The sequence below is a fragment of the Parasteatoda tepidariorum genome, chromosome 2, assembly GCF_043381705.1.
Source record: "Parasteatoda tepidariorum isolate YZ-2023 chromosome 2, CAS_Ptep_4.0, whole genome shotgun sequence".
NCBI lineage: Eukaryota > Metazoa > Arthropoda > Arachnida > Araneae > Theridiidae > Parasteatoda > Parasteatoda tepidariorum.
Window position 1 is genome coordinate 67,632,339 of NC_092205.1, and position 23,078 is coordinate 67,655,416.

At 29.4% G+C, this 23,078-nt stretch overlaps 1 protein-coding gene across 1 annotated transcript in view; it reads right to left on the bottom strand.

Annotated features, from left to right (window-relative positions):
- LOC107440064 (syntaxin-binding protein 5) overlaps nucleotides 1-23,078 on the bottom strand; it is a 141,291-nt gene that overhangs the window by 16,184 nt on the left and 102,029 nt on the right. The window contains exons 2-17 of the mRNA XM_071188519.1: nucleotides 18,505-18,602; nucleotides 16,442-16,520; nucleotides 16,246-16,346; nucleotides 12,376-12,510; nucleotides 12,203-12,266; nucleotides 10,697-10,780; nucleotides 10,421-10,550; nucleotides 9,570-9,645; nucleotides 8,444-8,598; nucleotides 6,922-6,994; nucleotides 4,684-4,834; nucleotides 3,107-3,174; nucleotides 2,993-3,033; nucleotides 2,348-2,590; nucleotides 1,109-1,314; nucleotides 907-961 (exon numbers count right to left, since the gene is read on the bottom strand). Of these exons, the coding sequence (XP_071044620.1) occupies nucleotides 907-961; nucleotides 1,109-1,314; nucleotides 2,348-2,590; nucleotides 2,993-3,033; nucleotides 3,107-3,174; nucleotides 4,684-4,834; nucleotides 6,922-6,994; nucleotides 8,444-8,598; nucleotides 9,570-9,645; nucleotides 10,421-10,550; nucleotides 10,697-10,780; nucleotides 12,203-12,266; nucleotides 12,376-12,510; nucleotides 16,246-16,346; nucleotides 16,442-16,520; nucleotides 18,505-18,602 (1,759 nt within the window). The remainder of the gene's footprint in view (nucleotides 1-906; nucleotides 962-1,108; nucleotides 1,315-2,347; nucleotides 2,591-2,992; nucleotides 3,034-3,106; nucleotides 3,175-4,683; nucleotides 4,835-6,921; nucleotides 6,995-8,443; nucleotides 8,599-9,569; nucleotides 9,646-10,420; nucleotides 10,551-10,696; nucleotides 10,781-12,202; nucleotides 12,267-12,375; nucleotides 12,511-16,245; nucleotides 16,347-16,441; nucleotides 16,521-18,504; nucleotides 18,603-23,078) is intronic.

Here is a 23,078-nt window from a genome sequence, read left to right on the forward strand (position 1 = left end):
GATAGAATTCGATGAACGGATACCACTAGTTGCTGTACTTGTGAAAGACCGGGAGAGCTGGATTAAGGTCACCGGGTTTTCTTAGTACTGAATGTGAGAGGTGTATTAACTTCACGGTTGTAGTCGCTCCTGTGTTGCATTTAGCAGTCGAGTGTATGCCGGCTGACGTTGTGTATGATCAAGACGAGACTAAGTAGCAACAGCGTAAGGAGGTAGATAATGTCGCAGTCACAAGTAGCAAGTCAACTGTTCAATGTGGACCATTCATCGAAGTAGGCGTAACCAGATCGAAGTGGGCGTTACTGTCAAGATAGGCGTGTTTGCATCATGTCCGGGTCACCAATGTGGATGGCGGATTCATCGAAAATGCCAACCTTCATCTATCAAATTTACCTCAAGATTGAATAAAGTTAGCATGTCTAATATACCAGTGAATTGATGTTTAATAATCGTAGTGGTAGTTACGCCACAATACTCTCCCACCAGAATTTTATCAGGGATAGAATTCGATGAACGGATTCCACTAGTTGCTGTACTTGTGAAAGACCGGGAGAGCTGGATTAAGGTCACCGGGTTTTCTTAGTGCTGAATGTGAGAGGTGTATAAACTTCACAGTCGTAGTCGCTCCTGTGTTGCATTTAGCAGTCGAGTGTATGCAGGCTGACGTTTTGTTTGATCGAGACGAGACTGAGTAGCAACAGCGTGAGGAGGTGGATAATGTCGCAGTCACAAGTAGATAGTCAACTGTTCAATGTGGACCATCCATCAAAGTAGGCGTTACTGTAAAGATAGGCGTATTCGCTTCACATCCAAGTCACCAATGTAGGGGCGGATTTATCGACAATGCCAACCTTGATCTATCAAAAGGAACCTCAAGATTGAATCAAGTTAGCATGTCTTATATACCAGTGAATTGATGTTTAATAATCGTAGTGGTAGTTACGCCACAACACCATGTGTTCTGTAATGGTTACCCTTAATATAGAAATTTAGAATCATTTTTGAAAATGTTCTTTGTAAAAAGAAAAGTTAACTTGCAAGGATTAAAATTGAAAAAGAAATAAAATCACGTAAGTTGATTGGGGGGAGGAAAAAAAAGAGGACTTACGCTTAGGTCAACAGAGGCATCATTCTTTTTAAAATTATATACAATAACATGACCACTGGATCCAGCAACAACCAAAATCCTGGAGTCTTTACAAAAAGCCACATTATCAATGGCAAAGGGATCTTCATCAAGCTCATCTATACTTCTTGGCTTAGGTCTTTCAAAAACTTTAGTAGTTTTTATTTTGTATAAAACTTGAAAGGAAACTGAAAAAAGAAATGTAAAATTGTTGAAAATTTCGTTTTGTAACAATAAAATTAGAGTGCTTATACTATTTATTTAATCATTGGATAAAGCAGAGTAAATCACATTTTCTTAAATATTTTATGAACCATTTTTTTTCTTCCTATCTCTCATTTTTAAACCCACTATTTAAATCTTAACTTAATCTTAAATTTTAACTTCTACTTAAATCTTAATAATTAGAGGCCTGAAAAGAATATTTCACTATTTAAAAGTTAGATGGAATTAAAGCACAAATTATCTCTACTAATCTCAGTAAAAATCATGATTCTGGTTTGCAAGTACTGGAGTTTGGTCTGGAGTATTAACTATAGTGTTGCCAGGTGAGGATAACCATTCATCCCCAGATAGCGTTGTAAAATCCCCTAAAAAAATTTTAAAAAACCCAAAATTTTTAACTTAATGTATAAGTATTAAAAAATAGTACAAAAGTTAAATAATGTATAGAAAACGTTTGCCTTAATACTTTTTAATGTTTTATTATCAACAAATTAATAATGTGCTGATAATTAAAAAAAAAAGGACTAACAATTGTACTATTAATTTACCTTTAAACTGCTTTTCGTGTTCCCAATCTTTCTTGTACTTTTGTACGTACTTCTTTTTTTCTTTATCCTTTGACATTATTTTTAAACCATGCTCATTAAAAATTTTAAATAATTAGAATCCAAATTCAAACATACAGGTTCATCGAGCAAAGTAATAGCTTGTTACATTCAACAAAGGGGTTAAGTTCTAAAATTAAATCTTAACCTTTTTGTTTTGGTTTAACATATTGATTTTCATATTAACATCTCACACACTCAGTTATAAAATTTGATATTAGAACGTAACCAAAATTAAACTAGTAAAATTCACAAATAACCCTAAAAAACCCCTAAAAACAAATTGCCCTAAAATACCCACTGNAGAAATTTAGAATAGTTTTTGAAAATGTTTTTTGTAAAAAGTTAAGTTAACTTGCAAGCATTAAAATTGAAAAAGAAATAAAATTACTTAAGTTGATTGGGGGGAGGAAAAAAAAAGGACTTACGCTTAGGTCAACAGAGGCATCATTCTTTTTAAAATTATATACAATAACATGACCACTGGATCCAGCAACAACCAAAATCCTGGAGTCTTTACAAAAAGCCACATTATCAATGGCAAAGGGATCTTCATCAAGCTCATCTATACTTCTTGGCTTAGGTCTTTCAAAAACTTTAGTAGTTTTTATTTTGTATAAAACTTGAAAGGAAACTGGAAAAAGAAAAATAATTTAAAATTGTTGAAAATTTCGTATTGCAACAATAAAATTTGAGTGCTTATACTATTTATTTAATCATTGGATGAAGCTGAGCAAAACACATTTTCTTAAATATTTTATGTACCATTTTTTTTCTTCATATCTCTCATTTTTAACGCCACTATTTAAATCTTAACTTAATCTTAAATTTTAACTTTTACTTAAATCTTAATAATCAGAGGCCTGAAGAGAATATTTCATATTTCACTATTTTAAAAGTTAGATGGAATTAAAACACAAATTACTCTCAGTAAAAATCATGATTCTGGTTTGCATGTACTGGAGCTTGGTCTGGAGTATTAACTAGTTAACAAAACTAAAAATTTGCTAATAATATAATTGAAATAATTTATTACCTGATGAAGCGTCCCAAAATTGCAGAGAACCATCAGCATGTCTGTAATGAAATAATTAATTAAATATTCATTATTAAAGCAATTATTCATATTATGAATAATTAATAAATGTACCCTGTTATCACGATTTCTGGATAGCTTAGTGTTGCAGTACCCCACTCGCCTCCATCTATAGGCCAGTCCTAAAATAAGATGGTTATTAACCCTTTAGTTGGTAGCATATTACACTTTAACAGCGTCATTAATCTTAAAATTTATTGTAAACTGTATTTCCTCCGAAACTAATCTGCTCAGAAACTTATCTACATTATATCCTAAAGCAAATTAAATAAATAAAATAAACTCTAAAGTCATTTGAAACATTTATTTCTTAAAATTATATTTAAAATATTTGCCTCGTTAAAAGGTTAAATTTTAAAAATATTCAATATCAATATAAAATTGGAACTTCATTTTAATTTTTTAAGATAATGAAATAAAATGCAGTAGATTCCCTCTAAACGGGATTTTAAGCTGACCTTTAACAGATATAAATTGAACCTAAAAGGAAAAATAATTGGATATATTTTAATATTAGTAATGGCAAAGAAATCCAGAAACATTTAACGGAATCAAAAGCTTAATTGCACATAATGAATGATAAAACTGTTTATCCAAAGATATTTTGATGGAAATATTTTTTTTATGGTTATTTATTATTTAATTTAATAATGATCGAAAAGTTAAGAAAGCAGACACAAAATCATTTTCTAGTTTTTTTTTTTGTTGTTTTTTTGAAGGATTCATATTTAGAAAGGTTTTAAAATTTTGGCTATTTATATTTTAATTTTTCTATTTAACAGAATCAAAAACTTAATCGCACATAATGATAAAACTTGTTTATTCGAAGAAATTTTGATGGAAATTTTTTTTCATGGTTATTTATCATTTTTTATTTAATTTAATAATGATCAAAAACTGTTTGCAAGTTTCTCAAGTTTTTACATTACTTTAGACTACGTCTAAAGTCTCAAAGACAAATTCAAAGTTCTAAAAAATCCACCTTTTGTTTTTAATTTCCTTTATTCCAAAACTTTTTAGCCAATGCAACTCAAATTGTGGATTTTTTGTAAATGAAAAAAAATAAGTAAATAATTGTTTTAAAATATGTAAAAATTCAACTGATCATCTCACTAAACTTCTGGGATCACTTGACTAAACTGGATTGACTACTCTCCACACTAAAAGTAATTCAGAATAGTACACAATTTCAAATGCATAGAGAGAAAAAAGTTTATTTATTACACATTACATTTTTATAACTTAGAATGTCGGCTGCATAAATTAATTACTAACATATTTAAAGTTACACCCTGAAACTATAAAATTATGTGTTAATATGTGAAATCTGATGATTAGATCAAACATTTTAACAGCTGTTCCGTTTTTTTAAAATTCATTTTGCAGTTTGCCTAGCAATTTAATATTATGCAGGATATATGTGGGTAATTTATTACATACTATCATTTTTTAATTGTTTTACTAAAACAATGAAAGTGGGGCTTTTCTTGCAGAAATTAGAAACGTATATATATTTTTCTGCTTTAACCAGATTTATTCTTAATAGATTTGAATGTCCCATTTAGGCATGTTAAATAGAATCTGTTGCATTTAACTTAGAACAATGGGAAGACTGAGGGAAATAATCATACTTTTTCTGAACAGCCACATTGTTTGGTGCCCATAGACCCTACAGAATAAAAGGCTGGTATGAGGTCATTAGGACAATCTGCAAAATAGGCACAAAAGGTGACAGGTGATTTATGGAAGTCCATAGGATATGGATTTTGGAAGCAAGGAAAACTGAAAGAAAAAGTAAAATTTATTATTATTTCGAAAATATCATAAGTAGATAATTTAATAGTCCAACAAAAATATTATTCATGCATTATGTGTAAGTGAAGTCTCTGTTTTTAAAATCAGCTTTATTTCTTTCCATAAAAAAAAAACAATATTTTTTACTAATGATTTGAATTTAGGTTTTTTTTTTAGGGATGCAATGAATGTTCTTTATTGGGCTCAGAAGTCTAATATGAAGTTAAGAATATTTGAATAACGTATTGGGTGTACAAATTAGTTCCGCTTTTTGTGGTAAAAAATGCATTACAACAAAATGAATTAACAGATTAATCAAAGTATTGTCCATCACTGGCTATTACTTTTTCCCACCTCTCAGGCAATTTTCGAATCCATATCGATAAAATGTCTCGTATTTTGAGGCAATCCAAGTTAGGAGCCAATTCTCGATTTCTGCGAAAGAAGTGAACCGGTGATCTGCCAAATCGCGCTGCATCCGTCGGAACAACCAGTAATCATAAGGAGCAATGTCTGGCGAATACGGCGGGTGAGGTGAAATATCCCATTTGAGCGTTTCCAAATGATTTGTGCGACATGAGGACGACCGTTATCACGCAGAAAAAAAACTTTGCCATGTCTTTGCACATATTCCGCCCATTTATCTCGTAATGCACGTCTCAAACGAATCAATTGTAGCCTATATCGCTGACCCGTAATGGAATCGCCAGGTTGTAGCAGCTCATAGTATACAACACCATTCTTCATTCACCATTCTTGAAACGTCAAAACCGTTCACTACATGATTTATCAGTTGGAGCATTGTCACCATAAACTTCTACAAGCATTCGATGCGCTTTAGCTGCACTTTTCTTACAATTAAAGCAGAAATATAAAACCTCCCGCAAATGCTGCTTAGTTACCCCAAAATTTGACTAAATTCAACAAAGTAAAAAACAGGGTTTTTGTATGAAACGCAAAGCTATATAAACTGAATATTATTCACAGATGTCTAACCTCTCTGAAACCAGCTGTCACTATAAAACATTCATAGCCAGAGCCATCTTTTGAAAACGGACCGAACTAATTTATACTCCCAATATTTGCGAAATTTAATTGTTTAAATATTAACGAATTTTTATTACGTCGAATTCTATTAATTTAAAAAATAAGCATAAATTTATAAATCATTTAATGTGCAATACGAAACATAATCATATGATGCGTAATTGTGCTATTTAAAATTTTCAATTTAATTTATTTATTTAACCCAATAGTGTAACTCAAGTGCGGCATTAACAACCAAGCTCGACCCATCTCTTTTCTTGGATTTTTTTAAAAAAGTTTTCAACTAAATTATTATTTAAAAATATTAATATAAGATATAACACGTCAAATATGCTAAAAACCATATAAGGGACATTAAACTTAATTCTAGAGTGTGGAGAAAAATAGCATGTAGTCAAAATTATAATCAAATTTTAAATATATTTATAAAGAATGATTTTGAGTATCATAACATTGTTGCTTTTCTTTGATGCAGGTATTTGATTAGTCCTAATTAAAAGCCTTGATTGTTCAAATATAACTGATTTTTCGTTCAAAATCTTTGTTTTGTCTATCAATAAATAGAATAATTTTGAATGTATACGTCAACAGTTGGATAAGAAGGTAGAAAATTCTTATTTTAAATAGGGACCCGCCTCTAGTAAAAAGGAACTTAAAAATTCTGAAGTCCTGATGACCTGTGACTTCAAAGGTGTAGTGAAATCACCCCCAAAAAAATAAGTTCATTTTAATTTAATTTTAGGTATTCAGCACTCACAAATGTAGTGGTATAGCTAAAATTTCAGTTCATTGTTCATTAAAAAGGACAATTTTATCTATTCAAAATTTACTTTATCAAACATAAGCACTTAAAATTTTGAAATAAATACTGCATCTTGTTTTTTTAAAGTCTTCTTAATTGCTTGATTGTTGTAATAAAACTGTGTAATAACTATAACCACTATTGATTCAACTACTTAGAATATATGCATGCAATAACATGAAGAAAATAATTTTAAGCAAAATAGTAAATTGTTTTCTCTATTTACCCAGGACTAGTTAAATCAACAACAACAAGATCACGTTCAAGAAGCACCACAATAGCATACGGCTCTTGGGATTCTAAAGAAGCAGAGAAGAGAAGTTTTAGTTCAAGAAACAATAATTTAAAAATATTTTCTTCTGATTTTTTAATTTATGATGAAAATTGAAAAGCTTATAAATTATCTTGGTGAGAAAAAGTCATACTTATAATTTTATTTCAAAATATTTACTTACGATTTTTTATACAAATGAAGTCAAAAGATTTTTAATTCATTGTTTTAATATGTTGAACAAAAATACATGGTAAACAATACTTTTCTTTAAAAATTTTTTTTTTAATAAAAATGATTTAATTTTAATTTACTTAGGTGATATTTTGCCATTACTGAAAATGAGTCCCTGACATGGAGTTTTTGGAGATCTAAGATGTTCTGATACTATCTTTTGAAAGCTGATAAAAAAAAGTATAATCAGTTTTAATCTTAAGAAGAAAGTTGAAGATGCTCTTTTCTTTTCTTTAATTTTTTTTTCACTGTTTTAAAAACAAACTCATACCTGCCAACATTGGAGAAATGAAATAACGGAGATTTTACTAGCTGCATTTTTTTAGGATATGAGTCAAGTTTTGATACATCATGCATAATCATGTAAGTCAAAAAGAGAAATTCAAAATTGGAAATATAAGCAGATTTAGTGAAGTAAAAAATATGTATATAAATCTTAATCTAAAGAAGATTTTAAACTATTAACATTCAGCATCAGTACTGGCAATAGCACCATCTGAGTATTTGAAAGTATTTTTGCCATCAGTGGATATTTTATCGCCAAAATAATAATTTTTTTAAAATTTCTTCAACAAATACGGAGAAATTTGAAAATACAGAAGTCTTCGTTAAAAAACAAGAGACTTGGCAGGTATGCAAGCTTTCCATTTTAATACAAAATATTTTCCAACTATGCACAGGCTTATTTTTTATTGCAACTTTTTCATGAAAATAAAAATTTATAAGAAATACACATTTAGAGATTTAGAGCTTATTTGGTGCATTTTAAGCATGAAGATTAAACCATATTCAGTAAGAATTCAAGTTTTTAAAAATCTTAAAATGTATTTCATTATTTTTTTTTAAGATTTTTATTTTTTTTATTGTTAATTGATTTTTTGTTTTCAAAATATTGATAAGATTTGTTAAATAAAGAATAATGATACCATTTCAAAACTATTAATTTTAACATTCATAAAGTTGACGTTCAACGTTTGTTTACTTTTCAAAAGTTAAAAGAATTTGGAGTATTTTAATTTATCTAACTAGTTAATATTGGAATGAATTACGATTTTAAATGCTTTTACATATGGGATTAAAATTACGTTATTTATTATTTTTTCAAAAAAAATATTAGGCATATTTTAATGCTTTTACAATAAATTATTAATTTTTGAGATAATCATTTTAATGTTCAATGTACGTCTTAAATATTTTAAACTAGTTCATAATACTATATTCTTTCAAAGTTTCGAGAAAATACCTGTATGCCAAGGTGCTTCACAAAGCGTTATAAAATCAACAATACTGTAATCCATCTCTAGCACGGTGGTTGATCTTCCTTGTTGGATAGTTAGACTTGAAGTTTTACCTTGCTCCTCATACGGTAAACCACCAGAGAAAACAGTAGTTACCTCCCTATTTATTAAAAATAGAAAAAAAGTTAGTGGTAGACCTGACAAAAACCACTTGCCACATTGCAAGTCAACAAAAAGAAATGGACACTTAAACTAAATAAACAACTAGTCACTTTTTCCCAATTTTCTTAAAACAATTTTTTTAAATGATTAAAGTACCTCAATGCAGAAAGAATATGGAAAATTGAAATGTCCAATGAAATTGAAATGTCCAATGTCTCCATTCAAAATTTTGATCTTTCTGAATTCATAAATTTCTGATGGAAAGATTTATGATGTTTATATCGAATCGATTAACGAATTCTTTAACAATTCACATATTTCAAAGTTGTAATGCATACATTAAATGTATTTTGCCTCCCCAAATAATTTTAAAATTATGTTCTTTAAAATCAGTATGTTTAACTAAATTTTGTTACATATTTATATTATTTCCCATGATGAATAAAATTTTTATGGCCTTAGATAATTCCTAATATGATTTTTTTTTAAAGATAGAATTTAATCCAAGCATCCAGATTGCAATTGGGGTGAAAAACATCAAAACCAGTTTGACTGCCGATGAAACTCTGAGACATTCTAACTATCGCATTTCTCCTCTCTGTTTTCTCCAGCAATCGAATAGGTTTTGAAGTTTTTTATCTCGCTCCCTCGATAATGATTCGATAGATTCTGATAACGTCTTTTTCATAAGTTAAATATTAATTTCCGATTACTATGTGTAAACTTTATTTTTAATTCACTTTTGACATGGTTTCTTAAAATATATATGAAGGGCGATAATTTTGGAACACTCAGCATATGAAAGTTTGATAACTATTAAACCTTAGAGTTTTTATTTGATAAAAGTTTTAAACTGAAAATGTAATTATCCTGTAAAAATATAAATGATGTCTAACAAATTTATAAGGAAAAAATGACACTGTAAAATAAAGCAACGTTAATGAATTACAGCATAATAAAGTTTATTACCCAGCCCGATTAATTTTCGATTCAATCTTATAAATTCCATTGCATGGCTCTGGCTTACCATCAATCAGAGATTTGGCTGAAAGAAAGGAAAACTTTTGTTACTTTTAAATGAAACATTTGTAAATAATGGTTTATTTTTGAAAACAGAACACCTAAATAATTTTAGATCAAGTGATTGTATTTTCAAATACTGAGTGATATTTTGTGGTTCTAGAGTGTAACCTTAAAGAAGCTAATTAATTTGCTTAGATGATAGTTTAAATTACAAAACAGAAAGAAAAAAAATTCCGGATTAACATACCTTTTTTCCTCAGATTTGGTTTCTTAACCCTCAAAATACGGGCAGTAGCCCCAATCTTGAACATATGGTTCCAACTGTTTTCTCGGATGAGCAGTTTTTACTTTTAAGATATTTTGCCACATTACTATAGAACTATTAATAGGAACGAATTTTTTTTGGATAAATGAATTTACAGTTCTAGGCAAAGATAATTTTGTGCAAATTATACTTATAATTCAATTTAATACTGGTCAGAAATGGTTAATAACTCAAAAGTATACATAATTTTATCTCAGAAACTATTTGGACGATTTCATTCAAAGTTTTGATCCTAGTCTAACAATATAGTCAGCACCTGAGCAGATACTCTGTTTTTAAAATTTCATGCTGCACCAATAGAATTATAGTACTTTTAAACCGTAATATGTTATATGTGCAATTATACATGCCAAATCTGTTAGTTTGGTTCAATGTTCAAATATTTTACCTAGACATTTTATACACGAAATTAAAATAACTTTATACAGTAAACAGACAATATTTCTATTACTTTTTGATATTTTTTTCTTACCATGAGGATAATTGACAGATACAGATTTACTTGGAACTTTTACATTCCAAGTAGTAAGGCTTCCGTCACTATGACTACAAACAAATTGTCGACCTTCCAACTGCCAGGTTACTGACCTCAACATTCCATTCTAAACAATGAAAAAAAAATGAAGTTAATCATCAATTTAATTTCACTGTAAAATCACTAACGAAAAGAATTCAGAATTACAAACAATTACAGAGATATTTCTGAAATCAAAATGTTGTGTAATTCAAGAATGGAAAATAAATTTACCTCAGTAGTATTGAATCTAGCATCCGCTGCTTTATTTCGAAGGTCCCATAATACAACTAAGCCTTTTTCAAAGCCAATAAGCAACTAGAAAAAGAGAATTAAGATTTTGAAAAATACATTGCAAAAAGTATGTTTCATAACTAAGAGTAATGCAGAGAAATTAATGATTTTATAAAATCGGGTTATATTATAGTCTATTTTGCCATTTTCATTTAATTGACATGTGGTTTTGCTGACAAGATGATTTTGTTGAGAAGCTTAATTTGGCACAGATGTTCAATCTAAGATCTTTGACATTTTTTTCTCGCTATCTTTTAGAGTATTAACTGAATTTTGTCATTTCTATGTCTCTTTCCTCTCCTAACTCAGAAAATACCTCCATTAAATCTGTGATTTAGTGAAAGGACAAAAGTGGGTCTCCTTCTGCACCCTGACTGCTACCAAACGTAACGATTTTTGTTAAAGATTAAATCTGTGATTTTAGTGAAAGGACAAAAGTGGGTCTCCTTTTGCACCCGAACTGCTACCAGACGTAACGATTTTTTGTTAAAGATAAATTATAACTGTAAATAAAAAACCTCTTTTTTAATAACGAAACTAATTTAATAATTTTCTTGCTCCTACTTTTTAAGTCAAATTATTTTCATTTTCCTTGCATTATTATAAGCAGCTTTCAAATATTGATGTATTCCTTTTATCATTTGAAATTTTTTATCATGTTTTAAAGGAAATTATTTTAGATTAATCATTTTATAAATTGAAGTATATCACTTAACTCCAATTTCCTGTTACGTTTCCTGGTTATGTTCCATGTTGAATAATCCCGTTATAATGATGTGATTCAAAAAGCGATTTGAAAATTTTTAAATATTACATTTTTAAAAACAATGAAAAAAAATAAGAATAACTTTCTTTTGTCAGATGCACAACATAATACTAATTTCTGAAATGAGAAAAAGTAAAACAAAATAAACATTATAAACTTACTAATAAATTAATGAATCCTAAAATTTATTTCCGAATTTTCTCATTATCGGAATAAATTTTTAAGAAAGATCTCCCCTCCACAGAGGATCAAAATTGTGATGGCATGTCTTCGGATCATCCTCCGGGATGTTTCCCAGACCGTCGCCAATAGCCCATTGTGCAGCTCTAGTGCGACGTAAATTAACAACAACCCAACCCAATGAAAGATGGTGTGAATATAGTTTTAAAACAAATAAAAATGCATATTTTTTGAAAGATAACAAATAAAGCATAGTTGTATTTCATTTAATTTAGCGTAATACATATTTAGTGTATTATATACAACATACAATGTTCAAAATAATTCAGATATGTAATAATTACCTTGTTTGGGTCTAGGGGATTTTCACTTTCACATAAAAATTCATGTTTTTTAAAAGATAGCAAATAAAGCATAGTTGTATTTCATTTGATTAAGTGTTATACATATCTAGTGTATTATATGCAACATAAATATTTATCAATGTTCAAAATAATTACCTTGTTTGGGTCTAGGGGATTTTCACTTAAATGGACTACTGAGCCGGGATGAGTTTTACATGAACTAAAAAAAAAATCAATTCAACAATTAAACTTAACTATTCACACAAATCATCAGATTATAAAAATATTGAGATTAGGTAGTTGATGTAAAAATAAAAACTTATACCTACAGTTCAACGGATTTATTCCAGTATATGATATAGCCAGAGAGAGTAAATGATTCAACATTGATAAGATGCACATTGCCCTTGTCTGTACCGGCATAAAGCCACTTGCTTTGGAACGGCAAATGACAATGCGTTAACCTGAAATACACATAAAGTTAAAAATAAATAAATAAAATGGAAATTTCTAATTTTAAAAATTTATCTTTAAATTGGATATCTAACTAGTCAAAAGTTTTATTTATCTATTTATTTTGCCATTTGTATGAATAACTAAATTTTAAGCAACTACTATGTTTATTTTTAGAATTCTTAACAAAAATTATTAATAAAAACTTAATTAATTTAAAATTAATGTCTTAGTTTTAAATGAAAGTAGAATTTTAGCACTTAAAAAAATAGTATTAAGATTTTTTTGTTTTGTTTGTATGACTTTTCTGCTTACAAAGAGATTCTCTACGTAAAATATATAATTGGATTTACTCTTGTGGGTTGAAGTGTTTAATTTCGATGAAAAATTATACAAAAAAGGTAAGAAATTCGATACACGAAGCATTTTGGACAGTTTTATGGCATATCTTAGTAGTTGAGTGCAGTTGATTTGTTTTATATCCAAAATGGGGAGAAACACTAAAAATATCCTTTATTAGGCAAAAAATTAAAACGAATAATTTTTTGATGTAATAAATAAAAATAACTAAAAAATTAGTTGAATTGAATTAATTGAGTTTTTCTATAAAAAAATACAAGATCACATGAGTTTAATTTTTTAAGTTACATACTTACAAATAAAAATTGAAATTTCAGCCATCATTTACCATAAATAGCTGATTACACTAGGGAACAAATCTTTTGTTGCATTTATGCAAACTACATGATATTGACATTCTTAGTCAATTTTTCATCGATATGTACTAGTTTAAAAAAAAAAGATATAACAAGGGGTCGCTTAAATATTGCGACAAACTTTCAGGGGAGTTTAGACACGTCAATAGGATAAAATTACAAAGGAACGTCACTTCTCTATTATGACCTGTTCAGAAGCACACGAAGAAATAGCTCATAATAGGGGAAGCGCCCCTAGCGGCGTATGACGCCATTTACGAGCATGGGTTTTTGTGCAATTTTAATCCTTAAGAAATGTCTTAACTCCCCTGAAGGTTTGCCCCAACATTTATGCGACCCCCTGCAAATAATGCCGGAATGTGTTTAAATGGGAAAAGTTATACAGCAACCGATATAGTTTTATCATAATTAAACTTCAATCACGTTTAAACTTTCAATCACGTAAACTTCAATCACGTTTCCAGGAAACCGATCTCTACCGGGTAATTGCCCAGTCAAGATCTTGAAACTATTAGCTGAATTTTATTTTGTGTATGAGACTCTACATCAGTGATTCTCAACCTTTTTTTTGGTGCGGCACACTTTTAACGATTTCGAAATTTGACGGCACACAATAAAAAAAATAATTTTGAATGTGAAATAAAATAATATGTACAACAAAAGCAAATTTATTAAGGGATTAATTATTTCTTTCGACCAATTTTTTATTAGTTAGTAACAGTTATTTTTTTGCTAGTTATTAATTGTTAGCCTTTTTTCTATAGTTATTAACTATTACCTTTTTTTTTAACAATAACTGTTATTTTTTTATGATTTCTTGGTAACTAGTTTTTTTGCTAATTATTATTTGTTAGCTTAATTTCTGTTAGTCATCTTTCGTTAATTTGTTTTTTATATATTTGTTTTGTTAGTTATCCTTTGTTAATTTGTTTATTAATTGCATAGCTTACTTTAATGATTAGCTCTTAAAACCTTTTTTAAAATTGTGTGTATATACAATTTAAACAATTCCATGTTATTTTAAGATTGTCAGAGACAAGACAATCGCCGACAAAGATGTCCACGCTGTTAAAGCGTGGAAAAATTACAAAAAGTATGTATNACTTTAATTTAAACTTTACTCATAATAAAAAAAGCATTATAATTTTTATCGTATCATTTCTAATATTTGGCGGCACATTTTAAGAATTTTGCGGCACACAAAAGTGCCGCGGCACAGTGGTTGAGAATCACTGCTCTACATGATCGAATACTCAGAAATCACAGCGTACGTTATCTTTGAAATCATTATTCACGATTTTTTTCATATGCCTAAAATATTGACTTTTTTTTCGCGAGGAAAATAAACTTTATTACCTTTTAAGATCTCGATTGAAAAAGGCTATAAAAATATTATTTTCAAGCAAACGCGGTTGAAATTTAAATATTCGTATGTACTGCTTGTCATGTCACTGTCTCTGTATTGATTGTAGTAACTCCTCCNAAGTTCATTAACAGCTGCCAATATACTAACAAAAATAAATAACTACTAATTATTTTCACAATATTTAATGCAAAGAATAAAATATTTAATAATATGGATCTGTTCTTGATGTATGTGTTGATCTCTGTATTGATTGTAGTAACTCCAATCTTTCGAACTTCGAAAAATTATTTCAGCGTGTTATTTTAACACTCTAAGAAAATGAAAGCAAAGAAAATTCTATTTGTAAAAAGTTCATATTCATTTCATTTTCTTGTCAAAAGTATAAATGTTTTTACGAATAATATTAAACCACTTTTCATTTTAGAAAAACCTTCCAACTGTTATCCTTCTTTAGTTTCAGAAGATATATTTCTTACTGATAGCAAGGTAATGTATTAATATTTTAATTCATTAGAATTAAAAGAATTTTATCCACAGTTACATGTAAATAATTTAAACAGATCTATAAAAATTAAGACAAATGGCCATGCAGTAATTACTAATAAAAAACTTAAGACATTATATAAAAATTTCTGTTTTAGTTTAGTACCAATTCAAAAATGTTTGCAAATCTCAAATGACGCTTCCCTTATATGACCTGTATAGAAGCACGCTTTCATTATAGGAAAGTGTCCCTAGCGGTGTATGACGATATTTTCGGCCATGGGTTTCCATGCACTTTTAATTCTGATGATGCTCCCTAACTTCTCGACAAGTTTGTTCTTTAATATCGTTATTTACGATTTTCTTTATGTGCTTTAAATAATAATATTTTTCCGATTTTCGTTGTTTTTATCGTTCTCAAATGTTGCAGAGTATGCATATACAACGATAATGTATGATGTAATGACAATATATTGCACAATAAAATTTTTTTATTTGCTTCAAAAATATACAGACTAAAAATAAAATAACAGCAGACATGTTTTAAACACTCAAAAATATGTGTTCATTTTTAAGTCATACCAAATGTGAATAAGAAATAAAAGTGATTTGTAATATAAAACGGAAAAATAGAAAATAAAGATGAAAAATAAAACTACAAAAAACCTCACTACCCGAGAGAGAATAAAAATAAACATAAAAAACCTAACAATAAAAACCATTGTGGCTGACAGGGGCAAATCAGGGTAAAATGCGTTTCCAAGCGCTATGGAAAGTTGGTGAGGAGCTAATGCTAGATCGAAGCTTCCCCATAGAGCGTGGAAATGCATTTTATTCTTATTAGCCCCTCTCAACCACAGTTGTTTTTCTTGTTCTTTTTTTTTCAAGTTTATTTTTTATTATCTTTTGGTTACCGAGGTATTTTGTAGTTTTGTTCACTATTTTTTTCGTTCGCAACTTTACGTTTTATATTTCAAATCGCTTTTGTTTCTTCTCATTTTCAAGTCTTGAAAATGGGAGCCTATATTTGAGCGCTCGAAACACGTCGACTGTTATTTCCATTCAATATATTTTTGAAGTGAATGAATGTTTCAGGCATATCATTCCATAAAAATAACCTTATCTATCGTATTTCTTCTTAAAGTGTTTAAGTTTTATCAATGTTAAAAGAAGAAACCTACCTCTCTTTTTGAAATTTTAAGGATTGTGCTATTTCAGGTTTCTTCTGCCTTAGATTGATCATATGTAAATAGTCATCACCTGTTACGGTAATCATGGCCCCCTTGATAGGAGGTGAGAAAAAAAAACAGCATTAATATTTTTTTTTCCTTCAATGGAATGAAAAAGAAAAATATTTTGAGCGATTAAAATATTTACCTCGTTTATTAAGAATAAAATCTGTAAAATTGGAAAATCACTATGCTCCATTATAAATTTCACACCAGGTCTACCGAATCTATGTTCTCATGTAAGGAACTATTCATATATATGCATTGATAAATAATGATTTATTAAAAAATCAAAATTAAAGTAAGATTAAAATTTTTAATTAATACATAAATTATGATTAATATAGCTTGTTAATATTGCTCATTATAAACATATATAACAGGAGTCATTAGAAGAAATTGGCACAGCAATTTTTATCGTTAAAACAGACCTTTGTCAAAATTCTTGCTTTGAAAAACGTGTTTTATGACGTCTGTAATACATAATTTAAAATTACTTCTACTTGAAATGCTAGTATTTCCTGACATAAAGGAATCTGATTTTATGGTATTATAGATTCAGAAAACGAGTAGGTTTTGTTCAAAAACGGAAGCTTTCATAAAATCAGGTATCTTTGACAAAAGTATGAGTCATAAAATATTTTCAATTTCATAAAAACATACCTTAAAAAAAAGTCTGGTATAATCCCTGTCATTCAAAAATACAAGAGCACAACGTTTAAGTTTTAAATAAAATTAATTTTCGTTTTTATTGAATACAGACATTGTTTAATCATAAAGTTATTTATCTCTGGAGCTTTTAAAAGTCTAAAGCTTATGTGGACAAACCCATGACTCTGATGAATAGGTGATTAAATTAAAATTACAATATAAGACGAAAGAAACATTTGAACTTCAAATTTGTAATTTATTTACGTTATTTTAATCAGTATTATTTATTAATTGATTTTTTTAAATCATAAATTTGAAACTTAATGTAAATTACTCTATGGTATAACAATGAATTTAACATTTACATGAATGACGAAAAACTAAATGAAATGAAGGCTTTTTCCAAAGGTGATATTCTTTGCATCAAACTGTTTCTTAGCATTGTTTCTAAGTATTCGAAAAATTCAAGATATTTACTGACACTCCACTTCATAACAGAATACATAGAAAATTCTTATTAATTTAAAGAAAAATGCAGTGTTTTTTTTACCAATAACGCTGTCCTGACTAATTTGAAGATGCTATAATAGAACCAAAGATTATCAAATATTGATAATATTAACTATATTCAAACTAATAATAAATTCATCCAACTAAATAAAAACATTCACATTAGGCAAATGAATTTATCGAAAAGTTCGCATACATCAATCGAATTTGATAAGTAACTTCACATGATGACAAATGACTTGGTTTTAACGGCATCCATCACAAAAACTTCTTTTGATTTAGACTAAGAATTAACCCATTATTTCTTAGAGCAGCGGTTCCCAATTTTTTCCAGATACAGAACTCTAAATGATCAAACTTCTATGGACGGAACCCCAGCATTATAAAAGATAAGTTCATTAACAGCTGCCAATATACTAACAAAAATAAATAACTACTAATTATTTTCACAATATTTAATGCAAAGAATAAAATATTTAATAATATGGATCTGTTCTTGATGTATGTGTTTGCTGAAAATGAATTTCAAAAGGAAGAAAGATAAAAACTGTCATGACCGTTGAGAATAGTAATCAGAGAAAAGAAATTATTTTTGAAATTAGTTACTCTATTATGAATTGAATATATTATTTCTTTTTTAAATTTTGCTACCTTTTTATTCAGATTCTTCACATATAATTTCATATAAATAACTGAAATAATTAAATGAATTATAGGTTTTTTATTATACACAAACATTTTAATCAAAAACTGAACTGGTAATTACTCGTTAGAAAAAAAAATTACTCTTCGAACTACTGTAATCATTCTACGGAACCTTGGGGTTCCGTGGAACATTATTTGGGAACCGCTGCTTTAGAGGATTGCATAAAATTATTCGCAAAAGCAATACACCAAACACATTTAATCGAAATATCTGAAATTGAATTTTTAATACAATTATTAGCTACTAATACATGAACTTAAACATTTAGAATAAAAAAAACGGTATTTGATATAATAAAAAGGGATGTTAAACAACTTGAGAGTTTGAACAAAAGAAAAGGATACATTCTAATTGTTCCGGAATGAGTTCCGATAGCCAGTAATCTTTGAATGGGATCAAAGGCAGCAGCCGTCGGATGAAAGGGGAAACCATGTCGAAGAGTCTGCAAGGAAAAAAAAAAACCATCTTTAGAATTAAAGAAAAAAAAATTTCTAGTATTATCAACTTAATTTACAAATTAAGACATGTACTTCAAATAAGTATTAGGATTTTTATAGAACTTAGGTAATAAAAATAACATAATTCAACTTGTACACCGTTGAATGTAGTCAATAGATATTTTAAAGAAACAACAAAGACACTTTTTATATGGTGAGAGATTTTTAAAATCTTATGCCAAGATTTTTTTTTTTTACAATGACGTTAAAAATTTGTTTTTGTTGAAGATAGAATCTTGACAACTTCAAGTGCATTTATTTTTTATTTTGACACTGTAGCAGGAAATAAATTTTAGTGCCATTAATTTATTATCGCACGCTAAAACGCACGTGGATAGTGGATCGTAAACTTTTTGTGTTCCAGTTATCCATCAACAAGATACCTCATGCACTAAGTTTCATTAAAAATATGTTAAAAAATTATAAAGATAAAACAATAAAACACTTTCCAATTGCACAAAGTAGTTAGAAATACATTTTACACTTCAATATTTTTAATTAATTTAATTTAAAAAAAAATATTACCAGGGATCTGACCAGACATTTTGTGAAAGGTTCGTTTTTGTAAAATTGTGAAAAAATTACTCGTAATTTGTGAATATAAAAGAAACGTTAAGTCACATTCTTTCAACCAGGGTCCGCTTTTGTGAATTTGTGCAAATAGTGTCCGTTATTGCAAAAAAACTTTTTCAAGGAGTTTTTAAATTGTAAAGACATACAAGATTATGCTCAACACTTCAAAATTATAAATGAAAAATTAAATTTTGAAAAATAAACAGCAATTGCTGCTGCTAAATTAGAGATGGAACACACAAATATTTGGTATTTAGCCTATACTGCTGAACGCAGAATATTCATTTCGGACGAATAAAGGAAGAAGCGTCTGTCGAAGACAAAATTTAGTTCGTTTACATCTGTCTTCCCCCCCCCCTCTTCCTGGGAAGGGTTTACTTGATTAACAAAACAATAATGAAGATAAACAAATTTGTGAAGGGTTCGATTAAAAGATAAAAACGGATCCTTTACAAAATAATTTATGAAAATATATTTTGTGAAGGGTCTGTTAACGGACCCAAATTTCTTCTAAGCAGACCTCTGATTACCCTAAATACTATTTAAAACAACTCTTTTTAAAAATATACAGGGCCGACAAAAGCAAAAACAATCTCTGCTAGGCGAACATAAAGATGAACAATTATACCTCAATATAATTGTTCCTCTTTACATTAACAATTATATTGAGGTATAATTGTTAATGTAAAGATGAACAATTTTATCCACTAACTTTCAGTTTCATAAACAATTTTATAAAGCGTGCATTATTTACAAAATGGCATTTAACCATAACCGTGACCATAAATCAATGATTATATATATACATTTGCTGATCTTCATGGGAAGGACACATGCTGACGTGAAAAGAAATCAAAACACTGACGTATAAGGCAACCCAACCTTTCTGGTCCACCAATTGGACAGATGGACTTGAAGTAAATGACAGGTTTTGAGAATGATAAATTTATAACTTCAATTATTTGATTGAAAACATTTGAGATCATTAAGAGATTGAACTAGAAAGAGAGAGAGAGAGAAAAAAAAAGAGAGCTCATAACGTATAAATTCTTAGGATTTCAATCGATTGCTTTTAAGGTAAATCACGGTTTCCAGCGTCTGGTTTTTACGACGCTCCATTTGCTGAATTCGGCACGAAAATTTCTTTTTCTTCTTTTCTACTCTTAAAGTTCGATAACTTTTATTATATATACCATCACAATTCTCATTTTCTAATGCAAAGGTTGTGTCAATAACATTAAGTGTTAACACATTTACATTGCAATTATTTTTCTTCTTTTAAAAAAAAATACTGCATTATAAGAATGGGTTTTTAAGAAACGAGTTTTTTGATAACGTAAATATAGAACAAAAATGTAGGAATGCTTTTAAGGGTTTATTGAGACGTGGTAAAGTTTTTGATTAGAGGAAAAAGTTTTCTTTAAATGAGTAAGAACAAAGGCTAATTTATTTTTCTTTTTTTAGGAAACGCAGCCATATAGTCACGAATCAAGATACAATATTTATTTAGTTGCTATACAAAACTGTATTGAAAAAGAAAGTTGCAATTAATCGATGGGGAATGACTTAATTTTGAGAATATTTATTTAAAAACTACTTATAAAAGCAAAGAGGTTTTCTAATTCATCAACTTCTGACTTTTATTTACAAAATGCTTTAACTAATCCTTAAATGAGTTTTCATTTTTATGTACTGTTATATTGCATATTTTGTAACACATTCAACTGAAGAATGCATCGATTTAAAAAGGAACTAATTATCTACTCAAACGTTCTTAGGAAGAAAAAAAAACTGGGTGTTCGCAATTATACCTTAACTATTTATTTTTGGAGTACTGGTTTTAAAAAAAAATGTAACAAATATATAGAGGAAAGTGGAGTAATACCGGGTAACTAAGATTTAAAAGCCTGTGGGAGATAAACGTTCGACATAGAAACTGTCAGAATTTATCAAGTTTAGCTGTGTATAATATTATTCTTAAAAAGTCATTAATGTTTATCAAGTTTAGTTGTGTATAATATTATTACTGAAAAGTGATTAATGTACGCAGCATGATGGTGATGTCAAGGACGTACTCAAGTAGGGAAGAGAGAGGGACAATTGTCCCGGTACGCACGGGACTGAGGAGGAGCAAACCAAAATTCCTTACAAAAAATACGGCACTTATTAAATTTATTTTGAAACGAAAAATGCTGAGAATTTCTTTAAAAATATTAAAATTTCGTATACTAGGTTTCATTTTTATTTTATAACCGTCGTTGAACAGCCGACCTAATTTTTGGGTTTACAACTACTAATGTTCAACTCCGTAGCCTTGTCATTTTGAACCCAATCCAGAAGGCAAGGGAACTCTTGGATCGAGTACTGGGAGAAATTTGCCTTCGTGAAAGACTTTTTGAGGGAGCTAACCCGCATTTGCGTTACACGGTGAGGAAGACCACGAGAACCTCCCACGGTTAGCCTGACATCAAGGGGAGTCTAACCTGTGATCCGTCTACCACTGAGGATATTTCATGTCAGCACTGTGGTCGGTGTAAGCCAGATGCGGAATTCGTATCGATTGGGATTCGAACCCGGTTCAACTCACTGAAAGGCGAATGCTCTATCCCCTGAGCCATCGCGGGTCTGTATACTAGGCTTCCAAAATTCTACAAAATATCAAAAAGTCTTAATATGCTTTAAAGAAGGCTTTTGTTCAGCTTTGGATGTAGCTGGCTTCTTCCGCTGCACTCCAGTTTCCATGGACCCAGTTTAGACAAACATCAAGGGTGAGGCAAACATCAATACTCTGAGAACCGAAGTTATCGAAGCGAAACAGAGCAGTGATACTATTGGACATAATCTTTGTAGTTTCTTAGAGTATGAATCTTTAGTAAACTTATAAAAAGCCGGTAAAAAAATAAATATTTTTTATAACTTGACCAAAAAAATAAGGAAAGCTTAATAACAAGAGAACATTACAGAGTTAACAGATCAAAACTAAGTTATCTATACAGGCGATAAGTTATCTGCACTTTCTGAGCCTATTTTAATAGAACTCTCGACAATAACGAATAGGAACATAAAGCCGTGATGGCTCAGGGGATAGAGCGTTCGCCTCTCAAAGAGGTGAACTGGGTTCGTTATCATGTGTTAAGAGTCCCGTAACCGCAAGGCTAGACGTGGGAGGTTTCCGATGTTTTCCTCTCCACGTAACGCAAATGGGGGTTAGTTCCCTCAAAAAGTTCTCCACGAAGGCAAATTTCTCCTAATACTTGATCCAAGAGTTCAGGATTGGGTTCAAAATTACAAGGTTACGGAGTTGAAGATAAGTAGTCTTAAACCCAAAACGTGGGTGGTCTGTTCAACGACAGTTATAAAATGAAATAAAATAGTAACATAAAATAATATGTTTTAGAAAAACGAAAGTGCAAGTTCAAAGGCTCGCCAACAACATATCAATAGTAGGAAACCGTCCCTAGGAGCGTAATATGACATTTTCGGTCATGGTTTTCCAGATGATGTGCTTTACTTCCCCTAGAAGTTAGTCGCAACTTTTACAAGACACCCTGTAGAGGAGAAGACAAGCCTAAAATTTCATACTTTCGTAAATATTCTTTCGCTAATGTTCTCAACTAAAGCTGAATTCAAAGCGTCAAAAACAGTTAGATTCGTTTTTCAATAATTGCTCTTTCACCATTTCTTAGCCGCATTGGAAAATCAAACAGGTTTTGATGATTCTTATGCAGCTTTAATTGATGACCTTACCAATTTTGAGCAATACTGATAATAGATAATTATTACACAACCAATTTTCGCTGTTAAGTGAATCTCAATTTCGCATCCGACATTTTTGTCTCGGTTTTTAT